Here is a 26518-nt window from a genome sequence, read left to right on the forward strand (position 1 = left end):
TACCCCGACTTTTTTGTGGGGGGGGGGGGGAGGGTCGAGAAAGGAGGAAACAAAACCTCTGTGAGACTAACTGTTGCCCAAGATTCAGTTGATGATAATGTTGTCACCATGACTGAAAGTAAGACTAAATCCCCTAAAGAAAGAAGTCTCAGACAACAATAAACTCGCCAGAGGTTCCAATTTCTTCCCAGTCTATTCAACACTAAAGGTTTTGGCTGACGAAACACTAGAACTAGCTGGAAACATATCCTTAAGTATCTGTAAGTGCAATATCTTCAGGTTATTATTACATCTCAAATAGATCACAATACTTCCCCTGACAATGCATTGATCTTTTCCCCCAGAAGGTCAGCACCATCTTTGTACAGGCACCATACAAAGGTTAGCATCTACTTCCTAGACAGAGATACTTGTCTATAGGTGACAGCCAAATAATTCCTGATGCCTGCTTGAAAGATTATGTATACTGCTTCAGTGGGGAGAAGAAAGGACTGTAAAATAATGCTGGAGATGTGCAGTATACTGTTAGTGAAGCCATGCTGTATACTGTTGGTGGAGACCCTTACTGCTACACAGAACAGGAGGATATATTTTACACTTTTCAGTTTATAAAAGGATAAATACTTATTGCATTTTCAAATATTTCGATTGCAAGCCCTGACGGGCAGGGCCCTCCTTACCCTCTTGTCTTGAATTGTATTAGAATTGTCATGTCTTCCTTATATTGTAAAGCGCTGTGCAAACTGTTGGCGCTATATAAATCCTGTATAATAATAATAATATAGACTAATGTTTTCATTAAGCACAACTAATTCAGATTTGGATGTTTTATGTACAATTCCAAATTTGACAAAATGATCATGATCTGAAAAGCCTTGGGTTCAAGGTATACATAATCTACCATGACCAGGCACAGTGTAATAAATACTTTTATATATATCTGACAGGTCCACTTTAAAAAAAGGGGCAATAGATTGTGACATTGCATATTACCTTTTTAGGGTCCATATTAAATTTTTTCCTTCCCATAGCAATCTGTTTATTCCTCTGTGTAGTTTTACTGCAAAAATAAAGACAAAACAACATTTAGATAAGATAAACTCCATGCACATGATTGTAGGCTCCTAAATCTCTACACAGTAACTGAACAAAATGAATGTCCCAAGCAGTTAATGTGGTTACTAAAATCAGAAAATGGATGGAGTGCCCTTTTATCAGATTTGCTTTAAGCCTCTTCGGGAACCATTAACTGTGCTCTGCTAATTGTTCTTAAATGGAGGGAGGCTGCAAATGTATCAGCGTTTACCAGCAGTACAAAGAGCTGCAATCTCTATAGTAGGATGATTTCATCCAAAATAGGTCAAACAAAAAGCCGACCAAATATTTTTGATTACAAAAAAAATAAATGTGCTTACATATTTAATATACTGAGCCTTATTCATGTAAGTAATATACTGAACATTTTTCAGTGTACGGCTGCCTACAGGTTTTTTTTATTTCAGCCTGCAGGTCAGACAGATTGCTCCATCCACACTAAAAACATGTATGAAGGAATCTCCCGCTCGGCTTATTGTATTTTGACAGTCGCCCCCGCCAGCTGTCAAAATACCTGAACAGTGATTTCCTCTGGTTGAATGCAGGCACTATTCAGCTGACAATTTTCCTTGGATTTTTTAATCGAAGATGTCAGTTGGTTGGGAGGCGGCTGACAGGGCCACCCACCTAACTCAGTGTATGGCCAGCATTAAATCACAACAAACAGAGCCTCTGTTTCTTTGAAAACATTTTGGAAATCAGAGGGGGAATTCTGTTGCTCACTTAGGTTCCATTCAAATCTGTGCGTTGCAGTAACGTGTGAAGATGCACATTTTAAAACGCGTTGCCAAAACACTTGACGCACGGCAGTGCCATTCATTGTTAATGGTACCCCAATGCACATTGATGCGCCATGCACTTTAACCATGCATTTAGGTGCAACACGTTTTGTAAAAAGGGTGCAGAGACTTCTTTGATGCGATTGTCACACATAGGGCTATCCAGTGAAATGAATGGGCGGCCCTATGCACAACACACGAAAATGCTCATACACGCAGGCGCACTGTCCCACCCACCCAAGTGTAAATGGAGCCTAACAATTCCGTTTTCTCAGGTTTGTCTGCCTTAAATGAAAGTGGGGAAAAAAGTCGTGGGTATCATTAACTCTCTTAAGGGTAGCAATTGTCCAGATAAGAAAATACACTACTTATTCCGGAATTAAAGTAGAACTCCACCCAATGTGCTTTATTTAATTCTGGACAGAGTAGTGTAAGTTTATCAGTTGTATGTTTTTATGGACATCCAGAAAAATAACCCTCACTTCCTATCCAAGAGACATCAATGGGGGAGAAATTCCACGTTTGCTGTAGACCCCATAAGATGAAACCCCCTCTATGATTTTTCCAGGGACATCCATGAAAATGTGGAGGGATTTTTCACTTTGATTCATGATAGTAGTCAGAATAGATACAGTAAATCAATAAAAACCAGACCAGATTTTTTTTTCCCCTTTTCTTTCCTACAACATTCAAAACTTGAAAAAAAAAAAAAGTATTGGCTGGAGTTCTACTTTAAAGACATGAATTATATATTTTTTAATATACAGTATAGCAACTGATATTACATATTTGCCTTTTTTAATAGAGGGAATAAACATACAAAACTACTTGTGAATTGGACCAGTCTTACAAATTGCTCTGTGAGACTCATGTAAACGTGCCATTGTCATGTAATCAGACATGCACTGATTACCTGCGGACGATCGCTCCTGGATGCAAACAGTTTGCATTGAGGGGTGATTATCTGCAGATAATCGCAGCATGTCCCATTACATTAGAGCAGCCGCCAACAAGTCTGACACAGCAATTTGTGAGACTACTCCAGTTTACAAGTGTGAATGCGGTCTAAACTGCACACAAGTTGCAGTCTCTGGCCTCAGTAGTCCCAGTCTACATACTTGTTCTGGGTCAATGCCTCAGAAGGTACTGAAGGCCAGACACCAGCATGACACCAGGCATTTTCAGAAGGATGTCAGCAATCTAGCATTCTTCATATAGATATTTTCTTGAGCAAGCAACATGACACTGTATTTCAAATTCTTTAACCAGCAGTTGGTCGTAAGAATAAGCATGAGGGCCATATGTGACCCACAAAACACAAGACTAACATGCTTGACCTTTGCGTATAGAAAAGAAGTGCTTCCTTCAATGTGCATATATCCAAGTTCAGTTCTGCCCATGTAAAATATAGGAAACCCTTCTTTGTTACTAAATGAAAGCTATACCAGTGGAAGGACCATTAAAAGATCACAGTACACCAGCATGTCCTAAGATGCATAGGATTCCTAACTCTCTACCATTCCCAATGGTGGAACAGTATAGATATAGCCATATTTAGGCCTCATTCACAATGGCATTAACAAACCTGCTTTTATATGCATTCAGAGGACATTTCTGAATGCATATAAAGATTTTATTGCTATCATTCAAACTGAGTGTTTAACTTCATTTGGGTGCATTCAGTTTAGCTGTGTTTAGAGAAAGTATAATTCTGTGCATCCAGGGTCCGATTAGAATTGCTCCACACACGTAAACGCACCTAAATTAAGCAAAACCTGCTTTAAAGCAGGTAAATCTAAAACACAGGAGAAAGTGATCTGAGAAGCATAACAATTGTTTACACTTCCCAGGTAACCACTCCTTCATTTAGAAAAGCTAAATGAAGGTGTTGTAGTGTGAAATGTAGCCTTAGGGCCCATTCTCATTATGTGGAATGACTGGCATTTTTCAGGACCACATCAATGCCAGTCACCACCAGAGCACAAAAAAACAACTGTTCTCTATGTGCCCCGTTCACACCAGAACTCCGGTTTGATGCTTCATTTTTCCACAGCGCACTGGATGGCACTACACCACAGAGACCTGCATGGAGTGTACACTTCCAATAAGTTTTTTTTTTAATGTACAAGGCATGATGTGTGGAAACCCCCCTGCATGGAGAAACTGAAAGCAGTAGTTCCAAATGTTTGATTAGATGCAATAATTTACTGCATACTACTGCCCTTTAAATGAAATCTTAATTCATTCATTCAAGTTTTCTTACATGACGTGATTAAAATATCATCAAAAGTGAGAGTGAAGCCTAGAGTTTAAACAATAGACTAAAACGTAGAATTTGTTTCTAATGAGGCAATATGACATGAAAATAATAATGTGGTTTTGTAGCCTAAAAGCTTATATACTTTACTCAAATGATGTCCCATGACAAATTCCCCAGTCAAATGTTCAGCCGAATGGTGAATTTCATAAACTGAAAATGATCCTGTCCTAAGCACATCCTACCAAGAATTGGACACAAGATAACATGTATCTGACACTTGGCTGCTGTGTCTTTGCCTGTAGGCAAAACTGCACGAGGACCATCATGAGAACTACTGAAAATAGAACATTAATTGGATCCTTCATAATTCTAATCATGGCTCTTCTGCAATCTAAAATATTAATGCAACGTGAAATCCAATTTTCTGTCATTTCCCGAGATGTTACAGGCATTTTGGGATGATCAGTGTGACACGCGATCTAGAAGTGACAATAGCGTGTTGGCTGTCTGATAAAGTTTAGCGGGGCTTGCTAATCAGAGAGTCTGAAGAACAAATGCTTTTGTAATTCATAGCAACTAAACGGATCCTCAGTTTCACTGCCCTAAACTATAGAAGTATGAAGACAACAATCTGATTGTCTGACACGAGAACAATTATCTGCAGGATTTTCAAAAGTTAACTCTTGTAGTGGGGCTTCTCCCGCACTGCAAGGATATACTGCTCGTAATCCTTACAGTCTCCAAAAAGGCCCATCTTGTCTTCTTTAGGATGGACAAACTATTGGAACAAGCATCATCTCTTTCTTTATCCCCCGCACATGTGCATTGTGCTCTGTCTGCAGTTGCAGCTGCTGAGCTCATCCACTCCCAACACCTAGCACATGCGCAGTGTGTCTCCAGTTACCGCGGATGAGCTCAGCAGGTGCAACTGGGGACAAAACACACTGTGCATGTGCGGGAGATGGAAAGGAGGATGGCGCTTTCTGCAGTAGCAGCAGTGGGGGCACTCTTCCCAAAGGCTGGTCTATCCAAAAAGACAGGGCAGACCTTTGGAAACTTCAAAGATTATTTGGTAAGGCTTCACTCCTAACAATAACGGACACAAGGTATAAAAACAGCATAAATGCTTATTTGTAATAAGTCTTCAAACAAAGTGGACATTTTCAACTAGGGAAGAATCAAGAGTGGTTCCCCCATCTACCTAAATCTCCTTGGCCGCATACAATTTCAGGTGTGCTTTAGATATATACGCTCACTGGCCACTTTATTAGGTACACCTTGCTAGTACCAGGTTGGACAACCTTTTGTCTTCAGAACTGTCTCAATTCCTTATGGCATGCATTCATCAAGGTGCTGGAAACATTCCTTAGAGAGTTTGGTCCATATTGACATGTTAACATTATGCATTTGCTGCAGAGTTGTTGGCTGTACATCCATGATGCTAACCTCTTGTTCCACCACATCCCAAAGGTGCTCTATTGGATTGACATCTGGTGACTGTGGGGGCCATTTGAATATAATGAACTCATTATAATGTTCAAGAAACCATTTTCAAATGATTTTAGCTTTGTGACATGACACATTAGACTGCTGGAAGTAGTAATCAGAAGATGGGTACACTGGTCATAAGGGGTTGGACACAGTCAGCACCAATACACAGGTAGGCTGTGGCATTTAAAGGATGTTTAATTGTTACTCCGGGACCAAAAGTGTGTCAAGAAAATATCCCCCAAACCATTAATACCACCACCCTGATCCATCGATACCAGGAACGATGAAACCATGCTTTCATGTTGTTTATGCAAAAATGCTGACCAGACAATGCGAAAGTCACAGCAGAAAATCAAGACTCATCAGACCCAGCATCATTTTTCCAATCTTCTATTGTCCAATTATGGTGAGCCCTTGCGAATTGTAGCCTCCGTTTCCTGATCTTAGCTGACAGGAGTGGCACTCGGTGTGGTCTTCTGCTGCTGTAGACCATCTGCTTCAAGGCTCGATGTGTTGTGGGTTCAGAGATGTCCTTTTGCATACCTCGGTTGTAACGAGTGGTTACATGACTTACTGTTGCATTTCCATCAGCGTGAACCAGTCTGGCCATTCTCCTGTGACCTCTGGCATCAACGAGGCATTTTTGCCCAGAGAACTGCCACTCACAGGATATTTTCTCTTTTCAGACCACTCTCGCTAGACCCTAGAGACAGTTGCATGTGAAAATCCCAGTGGATTAGCAGTTTCTGAAAATCTGAGACCAGTCCGTTTGGCACCAACAACTAGTGGATCAGCAGATCATCTTGACCATGTCCAGGGTCACCACCAGGCCGGTTGTCATCCGGTCCACACGTCATTACGTAAGCATGTGATGTCATTATGCGCACTTCACTGCCAGCAGCTATTTTGGTGATAGACGCTGGCAAAGAGAAGGGGACTTTATCTGGTGTGATAAGGAATGCTGCTGGGTCCCCTCCCCTCTCGTGCAGCTGTCATGTCCATGACTGAGTGCCTGACCAGAGGGAGGCGACACTAAAATGACTGTCCATGTCACCTGTGTGGGCAGTTGGTGTCATGTGATGCGGGCCGCACCACCCTTGTGACGCCACTGACCGCGTCTACATGTCTAAATTAATGGAGTTGCTGCCATGTGATTGGGTGATCAGATATTTGCATTGACAAGAACTTGTACCTAATAAAGTGGCCAGTGAGTGTAATTGCTGTTTTTCAATTACTAGTATCCATCAGTGAATTAATGTCCATCTGGTCCAAATGTTAGTTAAGATAGTCTTATTGATTGTCATTGATTTTCCATTATTAATGACTTCCCTGACAGCTTCAAATGTCTTCTTGGTTTATTTCCCTAAAGAGTTGATGCTTCTATCACAAAGCAACCAATTAATACTGAGCTTTATGAAACACCTGTATAGGAGACATTTAATTTAGAATTATTTAAAATGATTTCCAAGCCCTCTATTAAACAAATTGATCAGAGTGGGTTAAAAGGAACCCTATTGTGTTACTTACCAAGAGCAAACATGCAGATCACAGAGCATTGATGTCTGAGGTTTTGTTCACACTAGCAGCGTGCTCTGTTCACAACAGCAGCGTACACAACTGCACAGCTGCTTGTGTGCAATGAAGTGAAAAGATGCAATATGCTTATTTCAGCGCATCACACTGTTTACCTTGTATTTTTAACTGTATTAAATGTCACAAAGTGACATTTTATCCAGTTCTATTCATCCCAGCATGTTACGATATGGTGCACTGCATCGCAACCCACTGCAGTGCAAAAAGTACCATAACATGGTGGTGTGACTGACTTCATAGTAAACAAGGCAATTTGCCTTTTCTATGCATTGGGGCTGCCCAGAGCAGCTCATAGACTGCACAAATGTCGGCCACGTCTTGCCGAGTGCCTGTCGGCACCCTTCTGTTTGACAAAAGTCAATTTTTTTCAATTGACTTTTCTTCAAAGGAGTCAGGCCAAAAATTGTCAGCCGAACTTGCCCCTCCTATTAGATTGTAAGCTCTCACAAGCAAGGCCCTCCTACCTACTGTACTAAAATTGTATTAGTAACTGTATCGTCTCCCTCAGTTTTGTAAAGCGCTGCACAAATTGTTGGTGCTATATAAATCCTGTATAATAATAGACATCAAACAGGTAATTTCACAATGCATGGCATGGCGAATACTCATACCTTTGACTCTTAAGGTTAGACTTATATGTGTACATGCCGTCATCAGCAAACCAATAACCTTTCTGCAGTATGATTCAAGGGATCAGTTTTTAGCCATGCATTGTGAAATTACCTGTTTGATGTCAATACAGATGTTCCTCGCTTACCGACTTACCGCCGATCGACCTCCGACCTTGTGCGTCAGCGCGCCGTGTCGCTGGCGGAAGTGGTGTCCTCCGATCTTCACTGCAGGTCCCGGTAAGTATTTTCATTGCCCGATGTACAGTACACTGTTCGGTACTGTACATCGGCAACGCTATACAGTACTGTACTAATGCAGTACAGTACTGTATAGAGTTCCTCACTTAACGACCAATCCGTTTAACGACCTGGTCGTAGGAACGGAACTCGGTCGTTAAGTGACAAATACCTGTATAGAAGAAATGGCAGAAAGGACTTCGGAGTGCCAGTGACTACTTCACTTCCTTTATATAGTTACATAGTATTTGAGGTTGAATAAAGACATATGTCCATCAAGTCCAACCTATTGCCTGTATGCATTTATGTTTGAGCAGGTGTGTGCGTGTATATGAGTCCATGTGTGATTTTGCTCTTAAGAGTACTTGCACCCCTTTATGGTGTGGTCTCCAAGGAACTCATCCAGGAGCTTATTGAATGATTCCACACTCTTAGCTGAAATCACTTCCTGCGGCAGAGAGTTCCAGACCATAACCGATCTAACTGTGAAGAACCCCTTGCGCCCCGTGTGTAGAAATTTTCTTTCTACCAATTTGTGGTGGTGCCCTCTGGTCTTTGTTACGGAGCTAACCGTAAACAGTTTGTTAATAATGTTGCTGTCGCCGTTGAACAGTTTATACAATTAAATCATGTCCCCCCTTAATCTCCTAACCTCCAAAAGAGAACATATTTAATTTTAACAAACTTATGTTTTGAAAACCACGGGCACCAGCTGTCTGAATACAACTGCCCATCAGGGAAGTTTCGGGAAGCATTCTCCCATTCACACTGTTCAACATGGATGGGGGAATCGGGTGGGCTGAACAAGAAACTACATCTGGAATGAAGGAGACCAGAAACAACAGTCCCATATTTCACTCATTAAAAGTTTGCTTAAAACTCCACTTTCTCACAATATGAGAACATAATGTTTTCATCTTTTGTAACATAGTTTAACAGTCAATGGTGCACAGCTACCAATAACCACTGATCATACTGCAACCTCAGCACTGTGTAAACGGAGCAAAAATTATTTCATATTTGATGCTGTAGAAATCCTACAGAGCCTCTAAACCCAAAATCAAAAACTGAATATAATTGGAGCTTACCAGTCCTTAGATGTGATGGCTGCAGAAGTTTTTTTTTTAAAGGCTTAATTTTACTTTTTCACCAGGTAATCATGCAAATAACACACTTCCTGTCCCTTCATGGCTACTTTCATTTCTCTATTGTATGGAGGGAGTCATGGTTGCCCCACAGGCTGGACTTCAAATATGTCTGCCTCTTTTCATCTCCATTACATGGTGGATTGACGGGACTAGTAGTTTATACAAGAATTATATTTGTGCTTTCTTTTCTGCTCACATGAAGTGACAACACAGGCAAAATCAATTAGTATTTTCTTAGCCTAAAAAAATTAAAACAAATGCAAACACCACATCCAAGGACTGGGAAGCTGCAATATATTACATTTATGTTTTGGGTTTAAATATGCTTTAAAGGCTAACATCACCTGATTGCAAACATTATTATTGGTCTTGCTAACCATATCTATTGTTATGTACCTAAAAAAACCTAAAAGGCATCTAAGAAGTAAAATACAGACAAAGCAAGGCAACATTTCTTGATCTATGAAGCTAGGAGGTAAATACTGCAGAGAGATAATGCAAATTAAGCAATGGAGTGAACCAAGGGAGCATAACACGTCTCCGCAAGAAATCACTGTGAAACTTGGAGTCACCTAGTTCAAAGTGGTAAAATGTAACAGGTGACTCATACAAAATCAGACACTTTAACAATAGAGCAATAATACTGAAAGCAGCACTTGGAATTATAAAAAAAAAGATATTTGTGAATCATCTGGCACAAGTGAATGTGTTGGAGAATATGGACTATATAAATCAGGCAAAATATTATTTAGGGACTGTATGGTGAATCTGAGGTTCATACCTTATAAAACAGTGGTTCTTAACCTTTCCTGGGCAGGGACCCCTTGGTAACATTTGCCAAGTTGTGGTGACCCCCAACGGTAAAATGTAGGGATGACGCAGCTGCTGCAGCCACATCTGGCGGCGTGACGGGAGAACTGACACTGCTGCACTATGAGAGGGCTGAGGCGGACTCTCACCTAGCACCGCAGAAATCACACAGCGACCCGCCCTCTGCTGCTGTCAATCACTAGACGAGGACCTGATGGAGAACTTCAGGTCCCCCTCTGCTGATTGGCAGCAGCAGAGGGGGCGGGTGCAATAGCTAGTTTGCTATTGCAAAGTGAAACAGCCAATAGTATTGTAGCTATGCATTCCTATGGTGTTTTTTTTTTCTGACTTACGGCGGCCCCCGATGTCAGAAAAAAAAAAACGATCGCAGGGAAAGGTTTACTCAGCTCGAGCAGAGTAAACCTTTCCGGGAGAAAGTGTTTCTCTCCCGGGCTGCCGGGATCCGCTATCTAATAGCGGGAGACTCCCGGGCGACCCCTGGCAAATAGTCATTTGCCACAGGTTGAGAACCGCTGCCTTATAACATACTTCTAAGAAGCAGAAGACAATTTACAATAGTATGCGATATTGGTAGCACTGGGCTAGGTCTACAATGTAGCATTCTAGAATAACCAATTATAATTATTTTTAGTGAAGACCAGTAAAAAAAAATAGATTTTAATTGGTTGCACTTTGTATATTGGGATTTTATTGTTTTACTGCAAAGGCTCACATTAACCACTTGCTGACCAGGTGTTTACACCCCCTTCCTGGCCCGGCCATTTTTCAGCATTCAGCGCTGCGGTACTTTGACTGACATTAATTCTGCCATCCAACGCTGTACTGAAATTAAATTTTATACCTTTTTTTGGGGACAGATAGAGCTTTCTTTTGGTGGCATTTAAATCACCACTGGGGTTTTTATTTTTTACTATATTAAAAAAGGAAAAATTACTGAACATTTTTGGGGAAAAAAGTCCCCCCCCATTATGTTAGGAAACATTTATTATCAGCCAACTTTTCGGTAAAATATTAAAAGATGGGGTCACATCAGGTAAATAGACACCAAACATGTCAAGCTTTAAAATTGAGAGCACCCGCGAAATCACAAAAAACTACCATACCCAAATTTGACCATAGGCGGCGCTTTAAAAGCTTTTACCACTCATCAGTTTAGTGTTATTATTTTTGCTCTCACTGCGACGTTTGCGGCGATATGCAACATGTGCAGCGTAATGGGCGCAATCAAGGTTTTCGCAGGTATGCGCAACCGACGCGTTTGCATGCGTGTATGTATGGGTGGGGACTTTTTAAAAAGTTTTTTTTTTTTAAATCTTTATGTGTAACTTTAAATGTAATTTTTTTTCATTTAACTTTATTCCTATCACATAGGGGGCTAAGAAAACCCCCTATGTGATAGCAAAGATATGTGAGAGGTCCTCTTTATGGAGACATCAGGGGTCTCCAAGACCCCTGTCACCTAGGACATAGCGTTTGAAGCTGGAGAGTGACAGCAGAATGCAGAAGTGATGAAATATACATAATTTCCGCATTCTGACAGCAGAGAGCGGACCGGAGGGAGATCGTATACCGATCTCCCTCTGATCCCCTGTCAGAGAGCCAGTATGCTGGTCCTGGGCTCGCACCGGGGCCCGGGACCAGCGTGACAGCGGGAGGGGAGGGGGGGGCGCGGACCGGCAGCTTATACAAGCGATCTACCGCCTCTATAGCCGGAGGATCACTTGTATGTTAACAGGCAGCGCTGCCTGTTTTTAAGTTTTGGGACTTTCCCGCTCACGTCGGAGGTGGCAAGAGTTAATATATGTCCATTGAAATTAAGAAACTAAACACTAATATGGTGGTTATTATATTGAACACTGTAGAAAACTCTCCTTACGTGTTGTGATTATAGGTGAACAAATATTATTATTTAGAATTTACTGTACCATAGACAAGCTGAAATAGTGTTGTCTGTAGCTAATGTTTTCTGAAATCCTGATGCCTATCCTGGCTTCGGATGGACATTTCTCCCCAGTCATGACTATGCCAGCAGCATTGGTTAACTTCTATCCATTCTTCCCATATGAATATACACCAATCAGCCATAACATAATGATCACCTGAAAGGTAGGCAAGTCGAGGGAGGCAGTGTGAGGCTTTGGGCAATGTTATGTTGGGAAACCTTGGGTCCTGCCTTTCATGTGGATGTTACTTTGTCATGTACCACCTACCTAAACATTGCTGTGATCAAGCACACTCCTTCATGGAAAAGGTATTCCCTGATGGCAGTGGCCTCTTTCAGCAGGATAATGCACCCTGCCACACCGCAAAAATGGTTCAAGAATGGTTTGAGGAACACAACAAAGGGTTCATGGTGTTGACTCTGCCTCCAAACTCTCCAGATCTCAATCCAATTAAGCATCTGTGGTGATGTACTGGAGAAACAAATCCCATCCATGGAGGCCCCACCTCACAGCTTACAGGACTTAAAAGGATCTGCTACTGATGACTAGGTGCCAGATACCACATCATACCTTCAGAGGTCTAGTGGAGTCCATGCCTCGATGTGTCAAGTCTGTTTTGGGAGCAAAAGGGGATCTACTCAATATCAGACTGGTGGTCATAATATTATGGAAGATCAGCGTATAGTCTTTTTGAACAGCTCTCTGTGGTGGGCCAACATGTGAACCTGACCACGATAAAGCAGGATCTTCCAGTGGCAGATTTATTATATTTTGTTGATAGGCGTTCTTTAATCAACAGCTGGTAATAAAGCTAGTGAGTCATTTATACAAAGATTTCCCAACAATACATCTTACATTAAAAGACAATAACCTAGTTTCATTAAATGCTTACCTTTCTTCTACAGACGTTAAATTGTCAATTTCAGTCATCACTTCTGCAATTTCAAACTTCAACCTCTGTAGGGAGTTAAAACAAAAAATAATAAGCAGTTAATACCAAATGAAAGTGATTGCTTTTACGTATGGGAGTGTAGAAGTGTTGAGGTTTTGACATAATTATTGCACAGGAGAACCCTCCTAAGGATTAACATGGCTTACACATCACAGGTCAACTATGGCACTTCTTAGTTCCAAGTTTCTGTATAAAACGTTGTTCTGAAGAAGCATGCAACAGTTCAAAAGCTAAAAGCTTTAGACGCTGTGATTGTGCATCAAAATCACATCACTAAGATGGATGAAAGAATAGTTGTTTCAAGACAATAGTTAGCATTGCGATGCTGCGATGTTGGCGTGAGCCAGACCAGCAAACACATTTCCTGTAAAATACACCAAAGGAGTGACGTCTTTCTGCAGATTTTACGGCTGATGATTCTTACAAGTGGGCAACAAGGTCTAGTAAGGTCAAATGGGCAATGTGTGACTGAAGAATGGAAAGCTTCATGTGCAACAAGTGTCACAGCTATCAATGACTTTCTTTTCAAACATGAAAATATAAAAAAGGGAAACGTAGGTGGTTGATAGACAAAATTACAAAGTCCATCTTTCAGAAAAATTTCTTAACTTCTTTATGCCAATTAAAGATAAAATGAGTAAAGCTGGGTATACACAGAGCAAATTTCAGCCAATTCAGCAAGAATCCCCTCAACAGCCCTGTCCCCTCAATAGAAGCCGAAGGGACATGCTGGAAAATCATCTGCTGAACTGTGCTTGCAGCTGCAAGCACTATTTGGGTACTTTGACAGCAGCTAGTGCTGCTGTCGGAATACAATGTACGCAGTGGGAGAGTCGGCCATCCACGCGGTTTATCTTAAGGTTCAAGTTAAAGTATAACTCGAATGATAATAAAACCTGCCCTATGTCATGTCAGTATGAAACTATATTACATTAACCCCTTAGTGACCAGTGACGTCCATAATACATCACTGGCACCGGGCCCCTTTAAACAGACTCCCGACGTCTGTTTACAATTGTAAAGCCAACCGTCGGCTAGGGGTTTGGGAAGATGGACGAACCTCCGTTCATGATCCCCTCCCCGTACTATGGGACCGGAAGCGATGCAGATTACATCACTTCCGGTGCCGTAGCCGTCATTGCACGGCTCCTGAAGCCCAGCACTCTGCGATCTGCACTTCAATAGCTTATTTGGAGTGTAAAGGTGACACTGGGGGTCTTTTGGACCCCCAGCATCACCTTAAAGAGTACCTGTCCCCACCAATATGCTATCAGATGGGAGGACATAGCCCCCTATGTGATAGCAATTCAAGTAAAAAAAAAATCAGTTTTTAAAATATTAAATGAATTAGATGTAAAAATAATTTTTAAAATGTGTTAAAGTCCCCTGCCCCCGCGAGCACGTGCGTTTTCACGTTGGGTGCGCCTACGTATGAAAACGACGATCCCGCTACACATGTTGGGTATTGCCGCACACGCCAGAGTGAGAGCAATAATTCTAAGGCCAATGTGTATCTCTAAACTGATGACCTGTGGGGGCTTTTAAAGCATCATCTATGGACTTTTTGGGGTACTGAATTTTGTTGCAGTTTCACGGATGCACACAATTTTTAACGTGGGCATGTTGGGTATCTATTTAATTGTAACCTCATCTTTTATATTTTATAAAAAGAAATATAGATATTCAATTGTGTTTTGGGGCATTTATGGGCATTTTCCACTACATTTTGGGGTTTGATAATACGTTGCGCTAATATCGTGCAAGATAAAAAATTTCAACTGCCACCATTTCATTCTACAGAGTCTTGGCTTTCAGAATATATATAATGTATGTGGGGTTGAAGTAATTTTCAGGTCTAAAATTTTGGAATGAATGTAGGTTCCCAAATGAAAACCACATTCACTGTTAGAATTTTGTTTGTTCGAGAAACATTTTCCATCCTGCTCCTTTTTTTTCGTCACTATGGTCGAAGTCTTCGATTTAACCCCATCAACTGTTAGAAAGTCAAACAAATGTTCTTTCATACGAAAATTCTTTCGAAAAATCTAAGCAGTGTTGGCCAGCTTACGAGTAAAGCAGAACTCCAGGCAAGTGGCCAAATACACGGCTGAAACACAAAAATGGGAACGCTTATTTGCTACAGGGTTTGTAATTCTGTGTGGCCGGTTTTGTGATCCAGGTATCCCTGGCAGACTGCACAGCCAGCGTCTGCCAACTAGACAACAAGGGAGCAACAGTACTTGACAAGGTCACCCTCTGTTTAATTTGCTCTCTCTCCTCCTATCAGCATGTTCCCTGTTCGAGTTATATACCGCAAAGCCTGACTGGCACCTAGTGCAGGTCTTCCTTCTTCCAGTCTTAACCACGTTGTGCAAGGTCACAAAGTATTTAAAACAAATCTGGTACTGCTCTAGCTGCATTAAAGGTAAAGAGAAATACCAGATTAGTGGATTTATTTGACATCTTTTGTGCAGCTATCAATCACTTTCTTTTCTCTGCTAAGGCACATAAGAAAATTAAAGTTAAACCTAAGGCCCCTTTCACGTGGCATTCCAATCAGATCTGCCTGACAGTTTTTCAGGCAGATCTGATTGAAAGCCCAATGTTAATCTATAGGCCGGCAGATGTAAACGGATGTGAGCATGTTTACATCTGATTTCCTTCGAGTAAGTCTAAAAAAAGACAACAAAAAAAAAAAAAAAAGTGTTCAATTTTTTGCGGACCTGAATGTGATGGATTGAAAGTAAAAAGGTTTAAACAGATGCACATCTGCCTGCTCATAGACCTAAGGCCACCTTCCCACGGTCCGATCAGGAGGGAAACCGTGCATGGATCCCCTCCTGATTGGAACGGATGTCACCTCTGTTTCTGTGCAGTTAAGATTAACATTAAAAAGGAGAACTATGGGGTTAAGTCTTTTCCCCATAGTTCTCCTTAGGGTAACGGGAGGACACAAACTAGCGTCCTCCCGTCACCCTAGGCTCAGTATAGCTGTAGCTCGCAGTATACTGAGACGCCGCAGTAGCAGCTCGCGTTATACTGAGACGCCGCAGCTGAAGCAGATCCCGACAATTATGTCTGGATCCGCCCAGCTGCGTGACTGACAGCTGGCTCTGCCTATCTAGAGGCAGAGCCAGCTGTACTCGCCCCCCTCCCCCGTCCGTTCCGCCAGTCAGCGCTGTCGGATCGGGGAGGGGGGAATCCAGCCCCTCCCCTGTCACAGCAGAGAGCCGTGACAGGATCGAGAGGTGAGCGAATGCCGGTATGTGTTCGCTCACCTCCCGATCTACTAAGCCGACCTGTGACAGTCTCATTGTCACAGGTCGGCTAGAACTATGAGGTGAGTGAAAAGCACTCACCTCATAGTTCTCCTTTAAGGTTACCCCGATCCAGCATGATCAGGTCCGCTGAAATGGATCTCTGATCCATTTGCTTTTCTGAACCTGGCCATAGCTGGGGGTAACTGGATGTAAACAGACACCCATCTGTTTAGATCTGGCTGCCCATACACTGACAGACTTCCGTTCAGATCCCCCGAAAAACTGACAGCAGGGCCCAATCAGAAAGCATGTGTAAAAGGGGCCCAACATGGGTCTCTTTAGTTCAGTTTTTCCTCATTGCAAGAAGGAGGAAAAAACCTCTGACCGGCAGTGCATAGGGGAACATGACATCCGTTCAGTACTGTTCCGATCAGCAGGAGATCTGTGCATGGACACTGCCAAAAGTGGTTGTCATAAGGAAACACAGAAAGTCAATTTTCAGGTTTCAGTTTTCACAAGGTCATTGAACACTTACGCCCTAAATCTTTACATTTTTTTCTCCAATTCTCACATTAAAGCTGAACTACAGCTTTGTGTTCATGCTTCCATTTTTTTAAACAGAGCCTATATAGTGCTGCAAGAAACAAAGCTTCAAGTTCAAAGTGAAGTAGCCCACCAGAATTCAGTCTGGTATTAGTAGTGCTGTTACTGGTTGCTAAGGGTCCCCAATTTTCCTAAATACCTTTATTTTTCTGCAAGACAATGTCAGTCACTGTTTAGCATACTCTTGCATGGTACAACTGATAAACACATGCAGATTTTTCACATCTGCTAGCTGGACCTTTTATTTTGTGCAGATGTGTGAGAACAGTTAATTATGGCTAACTGAAGTCTTCATATTTCCAAAGATTACTAAGCATCCACAGGGATTGCAAAATCTTTTAAACTCTCCAGGACCCCATTTAAACAGAAGACACTAAATATGCTGGCCTCTTCCTGCCGGCTACTTTCTCTAAAGATTCCACACCCACCAGTGTCACCATGATGAGTGGTCTGCTGAATCATACACTCAGCTGTATGAGAACAATCCCACACAGCTTCTCATACAGGGGAAAAAAATATCCGCTGATCATCTCCAGCTTAGAGATGATTCACAGTTTAGTTATCGATGGCTAGCAACCTTTGCCATGACATGTATTGGCACAATCACTGATTGGGCTGCATTTAGCAAAGCAATCCTTCAAGCCAGAACATATCAATATTGGAGAGACTGCAGTGGCCTTGGGTCACACAGCTTGGACAAGCACTAAGAACCTTTGCTATTGGAGGGCATTTTGTAATGAAGTTACTGCACCATGATATCAAAATGTAAAATGTGTGCTATTTTTTAAAGATATTCTTCAATCCTAACTGAAAATTAATAAAATAAATACAGGGAGAACAGGATACCTGCACAACACTTCAATAAAGTGCATAGAGGCATTGGTGTTGTGCACAAGTCCAACCCACTCCCCACAGTTGGTAACCCATTTTGTGTACAAGAGAGGGGAGGGATAGAGAAGGGGGTAAGAAAGGAGAAATAAGGGGGGTATATAACGGGGGGGTGACCGAAACAGGGGGCGTTAGAGAGATAAAGTGGGTGAAGAGGGATGGGGTGGGAAATAGGGAGGGGTGAGAGAGGAGAGAAAAGGGCGAGAGGGGGGGAGAGAGAAAGATTTACAGAGCACAGGTTTTAAGACAAACCGATATCCTGAGTAATTGTCTGTTCATACCCAAATAGGAAAGAAAACGCAAAGCAATGAGGGGTCCATTGACTTGAAATTGTAACTTTCGAATTCTTTCCGATCCATTGTGTTGCGATATGTCCTTCCATTAGCACTGGATGCTAATGGAAGGACACCAAAAAAAAAAAATCAATGGGTATGAATGGGTCTAGTTCACACCAGATCTGTTGCGTTACTCTGGGCTGAAAAAAAAGTAGTGCTTGATCTACTTTCTTTTTTTCAGTGCAATGTAATGTAACAACTTAAGGAAGCAGTGCGGACTAGCCCCATTCAAACCCATTAATTTTTTGGTGCCTTTCTGTTAGCATCTGTTGAAAAAGTATTGCAACGTAATGGATCGCAACACATCGGATCTGGTGTGAATGAGCCTTGAAATATGTTGACCACCTATTCACACCATGTGCAGTGACTGGCGTTTTTCTGCACCCGATCAACGCCAGTCGTCATAGGGGAAAATATTTGTTCTCCAAGTGTGTTCTGTTCACACCACAATGGGACAGAGAAGTGCGGAAAAGGCAATACCACCACCACTGGCACACAGACACCAGCCCACATGCTAAAACAAAATCGTATGTTTGGTGCGAACGAACGCTTATAGTGGATTATAGATAGGGATGCAACGATACCAATATTAGTACCAGTGCGGATACTGAGTATTTGGGCGAGTACTCTACCAAATGCTCCGATGCCTACCCCGATACTGGAATTTCCTCTGACCGGCAGTGCGTAGGGGAACATGGAGCCAGCTTCCCAGGCAATCAAGAAGCCGGGTGGCGAGTAATGACCCGCCTCCCGGCTTCCTGATTGGCCAAGAAGCCGGCTGGAAAGCCGGTTTCCCGGCCAATCAGTCGGCTCCTTGAGGATTTGCTGGGAAGGTGGCTTCCCAGCCAATCAGCATTGAGCGGGCTTCCTGGCCAATCAGGAAGGCGGGAGGTGGGTTATTACTCGCCGCCCGGCTTCCCGATTGGCCGGAAGCCGGCTCTATGCTAATTGGCTGGGAAGCCCGTTTCCCGGCCAATCACAGTCGAGCCGGCCGAACAACATGGAGCCGGCTTCCCTGGCAATAAGGAAGCTGGACGGCATGTCATTACCCTCCGCCCGGTTTCCTTATTGCCCGGGAAGCCGGTTCCATGCCAGCAGAAGCACAGGTATTGGTACTCTGTATCGGCGAGCACTGAAAACATGTAAAATATCAGTACTCGATACAGAAAAACCGTTATCAGTGCATCCCTAATTTTAGAGAACCAAGATTAAAAGTGCAGCTAAACACAAACATTAATATATTGCAGCTTATTAGATGAGGTGGCTGTAATATTTTCCTTTTTCTGTCTTTTTTCCCCTTTGCCTGGTGATTTTGCAAATAAAACACTTCCTGTCCTATGGTGACAACAGTCACTGCCAGGTATAAAAAAACAAAAACAACATTGTCACCATGGCCTGCTTTACTTTATGTGGACAAAACCCGCCCCTTCATTACATAGAAGGTAGTTGTTTTGTAGTTCACAGAAGATAGCTGAGAAAGCTGGTAACATTGCGATATCAGTTCAGTCCAAAGGAAGTTAGGAGGACACAAGATTTCTGACAGGATCAACAGGTATAATAATGCATCTGCAGAAGTTACTAAAAGTGTAAAAAATAATGAGTCTATGGACGTTACACAATCCTAGACGTATACCCCACAGCTGGAAAACAAACAATTCCCACAAACATTGCTCAGCACATTGCAATTGTTACCTCAATGTCATCTATAAGCTCTTTTTTCCTCCGTCTTATATTCAACAGTTCTTCCCTTTCCTCTGATGACAGGTCTTCTGGAACTGAAAAAGAAATGAACTCATGTGAATCTCCCCACACGGAGCAGATGCAATTACTCTACAGTAAACGATGACCACTTCCTGACCAGAAAACACTATTAATATAAAAGCAAAAAACATGTTCAAGCCACAATGGCACCCACAGCTAAACAAGAAGCAAAGCTAAAAACTCCATCCTTTGATTTCCTCTCAGCCTTAGACCCCGCTGCTGCAGTTTGTTTAAAGGCCACGCTGACATCCTACGTAAGGACTGCTTGTCGCCAAGGCTACGGACTAATTCAGTTTACTGGTCTCACGGCCTGGTCACGGTGACAGGAAACACACAGCAGCTACAAAAGCAAAGGCTCTGTGATGACTTGATAAAACAAACTATTGAATTCTGTTTTATGTTCAACATTCTATATTAAAAAATAATGAAATATTTACACGTACAAAATGAAAACAAAGAAAATAGATGGTTGGGAACACAGCGTTAGGTACATGCTTGCATGCAGAAATAAGCCTTTTAGCTAAAACGGATTCAGCATATTGCATTAAAAAGTCAGCTGTAACAGTGGATTGTATGATTATAGGGGTGGCGGAGAGCTGGGTGCCGCAGCCCTAGGAGCTCAACTTGGTCCTTTGATCTGTTTCTGAAACAAGTAATCAGCGGAGTGTCTGCACGCGGCCCACCCCATGAAGCTGCCATACTGCAGAGACTTCAACAATACACACTAATTGGACTTAAAGATGTAAAAGGAATCAGTGCTACAACTTGTAATTGTCTCTACTACACAAAACAGATCTATCAGGGAAGGAAAAAGGTAAACCATCATGAGAAATGGGTTGACAGAGACCTGTTCCATGGCAATGACCCTGAATTAATAAGCATATCATAAGAAATTCAGCTTCACAATATCAGGGCCCATTAACACCATGTGCGGACCAGATCCAGACCAGAACTTTTTTTGTCTGGTCCAAAAACGCATCGCCATTCATTCCTATGGTTAAAGAGTAAGGCTAGTGCACACCACTGCGTTCAGTTCCAGAACATTTCAAAAAAATATCTCTGGTCTGAAGCACAACACATGTAAACACATATAAACAATTGCAAACGCACCAGAACACACTGAAACGCACTAGAATGTCAACTGAGACTTAAAAAATACCAATGGAAAATATCAAAAAACACATCAAAAAGGAACATGAATGCGTTTGCAGAAACGCATCCAGATCTGGTCAGTGTGTGCAAGATGGCTCTGATTTCTTCTATACTGAAGGGGGTGTTATGTGCGCTTTCACTGCTGGTAGGCCAGCGTTGTCAGTTTTTGGCATGGTGTTCTTGGCTAAGAAAGAGATATCCCAATTTAATGGTTCCTTTACCTTAAAGGAGAACTATGAGGTGAGTGCTTTTCACTCACCTCATAGTTCTAGCAGACCTGTGACAATGAGACTGTCACAGGTCGGCTCAGTAGATCGGGAGGTGAGCAAACACATACCAGCGTTCGCTCAACTCTCGATCCTGTCACGGCTCTCTGCCGTGACAGGGGAGGGGCTGGATTTCACCCTCCCCGCTCCGATCCGCCAGCGCTGACTGGCGGAACGGACGGGGGAGGGTACAGCTGGCTCTGCCTCTAGATAGGTAGAGCCAGCTGTCAGTCACGCAGCTGGGCGGATCCGGCACAATTGTCGGGATCAGCTTCAGCGTCTCAGTATACCGCGAGCTACAGCTCGCGGTATACTGAGCCTAGGGTGACGGGAGGACGCTAGTTTGTGTCCTCCCGTTACCCTAAGGAGAAGGAATGGGTTCAAAAATTCTTGGTCAAACAGTGACTTCAGTCAACCAGCTGCAGTCACTATTCGGGTATCCTAATACAATAGCCGGCTGGAAGGATTGCCCCATCAAACACGGTTTAGTATGGATAGGGAAATCAAGCATTTTTTCTCATTTGGACCCTTGGGCTGAACGAGAAAGAACGTTCAGTGTATGGACAGCCTTAATCTCAGTCCTAGCCTTAAGGCTGTATCACACAGTCCCATTGTGGTAACACACATAGTATGCACTGCCATTCATTTTGAATGGCACTGCGACACACTAAAGCCACACTCCAGCATTGTAGCCTGGCATAACACATTTTAGGGTGTTGCCATGTTAGAAGAAAAGAAAATGATCATGTGCAATTTTAAGCACCTTGGTGAGTGTTGGCTGCCCGTACATTTTGAAACAGCTGCGCTAACACAGCACATTGCGTGGCAATGTGCGGTGCATAAAAGCGCACATATATCATTGGGGTCCAACACTCCTTTTCAGCTGAACACCAGAAGATAAAACCCATACCACTACATGTAGTTATGGATTTATAACTAAAAATCAAATGTATTCCTAAACTGAACTAGTTTAAATAAATAATTTTATTTTTATTTCAGTAACTTGTAGTCTCCTATACAGCAGCTCTTAGAATGGGAGAAGAAGGGCCAGCACTTGGAGTCATTTAAGTGTTCTGCATGCAAAATTTAAAAAAGCTGACATGAGGAGAAATAACTTAATCAGTCTGCTGCTGCTCATTTCCTGTCTAATCACAAAATAGGGGCAGGGAGGTGACCATGCTGTGTTGCTTAATTGCAGCAGAAAAAAAAAAGGTCAGGTTAGCAGACAGGGCTTTATAAATCTCAAGATTTGGACAGAAAAACATATACTTTGACAGGTAAAACAGATCCTATATTTGTATTTTAAATGTTGGATTTTAGTGTTTGCCTGGATTTAAGCCTTAAAGAGAGATTCTGTCACAACTCCATACCCCACCAAATGAACATACTAAGTAAAAGTATTTATCTAACCATAAGTCAGGCTAACTTTATTTTTACAAGTTTTGCCATTCTGGAATTAGTTCCTATATTTCTAGCCTCTTTCCATATTTCCGAGAGTGTTGGAGTCTGTGTTCTAGAGAGGCCCAGATTGGCCCGGACAGTCTTTGCAGATTCAGGACCTCACAAAAAGAGACTGAACGGACAAATGCAACCACCAACTCCATACGGAGTCCCAGCCAAACTTTAGAACACAGAGAAACTGTTGTGCAAAAATCAAGGAGCAGAGGTTGACCTATGGAAGCATAAGAAAAGGATTAAGAATAGCCCATGCAGTTGTCAGGTTAACTAGCCTAAACCTAAACACGGGGCTATTATATGCATGCATGACTGTGTTACATTCTTAACTCTTTTGTTTTAAATAGGAGCTAGACTGGCAACAAATAAAAATATTGCAAAGACATAAATGTAAAATCTAGTTGACTGCAGAGTAAATGGTGGTTAACACATTATGAGATCGCAGCTCACCTTCCTGTACATGTATACTTATTACTCAACTCTTCAGAGTGAGTCAAAAAAAGTCCATAGTCTGAAAGGTCATAAAACCATCCTTAGGTAAAAAAGTCAACCTATGCTTTGTTCATGTAGGACAAAGGTGGTAATCATTTCCTTTGATCCCCCCAGTGCTAGTAGACAGTCCTGTGCGAACTCTGAGCACTAGGTCAACTATCCACCAAAGGGTAGGGAGCTAAAACTGACAGTTGTCACTGGAACAGCAGGTGAGGGAATAACTCCTAATGGTAAACATTGTTCCAGTGACAACTGTCAAAGTTTGGATTTTCTCTCCCTCTTGTGTTACCAGAAAGAGGTTCAAACCCTTCCACGCTCTAATGTAGCTGCAATCTGGTAAACCTGAGGAGGAAACTGCAAATACTGGAAGGGTATGTAAGAAAAAGAGTAGTGTAGAGAAGTGTAAAGCATTTGAAAAAAAATGCATTGTGCAAAGAGTGGAGAATAATGCACAGTGTACACAAAGAGTGGTGGGGTGAATATAGCAGACAGCACAGTGCACACAGTCATTTTGTGAAATGATGTAAACTAAAATTAGCTTGACAAACATTGCAAAACATTTGTTAGCTTAAGCCAACTTTAATAGCAAGCCTAACATCACACCCAAATGTTAATGAATCCCATGTAGCAAACCTGCTGCAGGTTTCTCTCCAAGGTCAGATACGTTTGATGCACAGATATTCAAAGACCAGCTGAATCAAAACAGACTGGAAGAGTTGGGATACCTACACCTAGATAGCATCATGCACTAAATGGTACATTCATTAAAGCTGAACTCCTGTGAACTCCATTGTCTAAATACATAAGGTATGTATTCTTACTTCAACAGTAGTAATCCAGTGTGAAACTTTGCCTCTGTGCAGGAGCTTCCTGTGATAAAGAGCAGTATTACAGATTTTGTACAGCACAGTGATAAGGGATAAACCTGGACCAAACCAGAGTCAAATCTGAGCTCCTTCGAACTCAGAAGGTACATTTAACTCCCGCCAAATCAGCTGCAGGTCAGGGCATTCCCCGCCCCACAACTGACCATAAACAAAAGGGGGAGGATGCCTCCATGGACTGTACTTGTTTATCCAGTGCATCCCACAGATGCTTAAATTGGACTGAGATTTGGAGGCCAAGTCAACGTCTCAAACTCGTTGTTGTGTTTCTCTAACCATTCTTGTACCATTTTTGCAGTGTGGCAGGGCGCGTTATCCTGCTAAAAGAGGCCACTACCATCAGGGAATACTGTTTCCATGAAGGGGTTGCTTGGTCAGCAACAATGTTTGGGTAGGTGGTACATGTCAAAGTAAGACCCACATGAATGGCAGGGCCCATGGTTTCCCAGATGAACATTGCCCAAAGCATCACACTGCATGCATTATTTTTTTCCGATCGCACTGCACTACAACGGAGGGCATTCCTGTACCTCACGTCCCGTTGTGGGCGATCGCACTGCGGGTGGGGGGGGCGTGCCGGCAATGCCATTGACATGAATGGCATCACCCCAGAACGTGGTCCAGCCTGATCTGTGCGATCCAGTGTGTTTCAGGCTCAGACCACGCCAAAACATTGGATATGGTGTGACTGGGACCTTCAAATGGGCTTTTAGGTGCGGTCCAGTGTCTTCCGTACGTTTTTTATGCGTTTTTCTTGTTCCGGTGTGCTCCAGAGCAGAAAAAAAATAAAGACATTATTTATTATTTAAATAAGACATTATAAAAGGCAGTATTTTTTTCGGCCTGGAATGGAAAACACTGCAAAGGTGTGAACTGTAGCCCAGAATTCACATAGGGATACATTGCGATGCGTTTTTGGTTCAGGCGCTAACTGTTCTGGTCTGGACAGAATCTGGACACAGTGTGAACAAGCACTTAACGAGTAAATGTGTTGATTCTCTTGTATTCCTATAAATAATATGCTGTTGTGTGCACAGGACATTTCCACTTTAAAAGGTGCAATCTGGACTACAGTGAGAAGACATAACTGGCAGGAAGCCAACATTGCACTTCCAGCTTAGTATATCCAAAAGCAGATACAATGACAGTCTATTAGATAAAATAAGCAGATCTTGTGGAAGTATTGTAATGGAGCCAGTAAGCTTTAATACAATTGGCATCTGCAATGGAAAATGTTCGGGTACACAAACTGTGCTTTGCTTTCTTCACGGTTCATGATACTTTTGTAAAGCTCAGGAGCTAGTGCCATTATAAAATCATAAGGAATTCCTATTTTGTTTAGGGGTTAGTGTATATTTTGTTTAGGGGTAATTGTCAACGGACATAGTTACATAGTTACATAGTATTTGAGGTTGAATAAAGACAATAAATGTAAACTACAAACTATACCTGTCTCAAACACATATAATTCAACTAGGGATGCACAGATACTTTGAGTACCAGTGCAGATACTTGGCATTTTCATGAGAACTACCAGGGCTGCAGCTGTTGCAGCTGGGACCTGGCTCTCCTCCAGTGTCCTGAAATCATTAGTCAGTATTGTTTTATAAAAACCGTTGCATGAGAATAAACAAAAATGTATCAGTACTCGTACTTGTAAGTACTCGGCAAGTACCAGTACTCGTACTCGCAAAACTGGTATCTGTGCATCACTTTATTTATAAAAACAAAATCGTACATTAAAACAGAGATGTACAAATCCCAGGAGCTCCGTGTGCTCCTTACAAATGACAGCTGCCTCCTAATTTTTGAATTATTCTCTAGTCTAGTCTTGGAGCTCAAAAGTATCGGTACATGTACTCGTACCTGTACCGAGTACGGTACTTGGTATCTGTGCAACCCTAAATTCAACCTAAATATAAACATAAAAACACAGTTACTTTCAGTGGAAGCGAAGACTAAGCAATCAGATACAAGCACACAAGCTCAACCCAAGGATAAGTAAATATTGCATAAATATTCCTGGCATGTATACTCTTACTTCAATCTAGGTGTGCTTTGTTTATTTGTTTCAGATCTGTGCAGTAATCCAGTGTGAAACTTTGCATCTGTGCAGGCGCTTCCTGTAATAAGGGCTGATCACTGCTGCTCTCTCTTCTTGTACAGGGTAACTGGTCTTGTATGCGCCCCATCTATAGTTTTCTGCAGGCAGCCTGTAATGGGTGGACTTGCTGGGCCCCTCCCACAGCTCTGTTCTCTACACAGAATAAATATAGCACATTGATAGACATGTGCACCAGCAAAAAATTTGTCTAGTTTCATTTTGATTCGGATTTTGCGTTATTTTGTTTTTCGGATTCGGGTCCGCAATTGAATTTGTTGCGGGATTCGTCCGAAATTCGTTAGCAGTAGTCCGGTCGAAAATTCGTTAGCAGCAAAGTGACATTAGAAAAAAAAAGGTTTTTTTTTTTTTTTTACAGTC

The 26518-nt window shown here is 42.1% G+C and overlaps 1 protein-coding gene across 1 annotated transcript in view; it reads right to left on the reverse strand.

Annotated features, from left to right (window-relative positions):
- The window catches only part of CYTH3 (cytohesin 3), a 125591-nt gene that overhangs the window by 59594 nt on the left and 39479 nt on the right, over nucleotides 1–26518 (reverse strand). The window contains exons 2-4 of the mRNA XM_018571864.1: nucleotides 19719–19801; nucleotides 12881–12945; nucleotides 994–1060 (exon numbers count right to left, since the gene is read on the reverse strand). Coding sequence (XP_018427366.1) covers nucleotides 994–1060; nucleotides 12881–12945; nucleotides 19719–19801 — 215 coding nt within the window. The remainder of the gene's footprint in view (nucleotides 1–993; nucleotides 1061–12880; nucleotides 12946–19718; nucleotides 19802–26518) is intronic.

Source organism: Nanorana parkeri, unplaced genomic scaffold, assembly GCF_000935625.1.
Source record: "Nanorana parkeri isolate BGI_ZX_2015 unplaced genomic scaffold, ASM93562v1 scaffold3, whole genome shotgun sequence".
NCBI lineage: Eukaryota > Metazoa > Chordata > Amphibia > Anura > Dicroglossidae > Nanorana > Nanorana parkeri.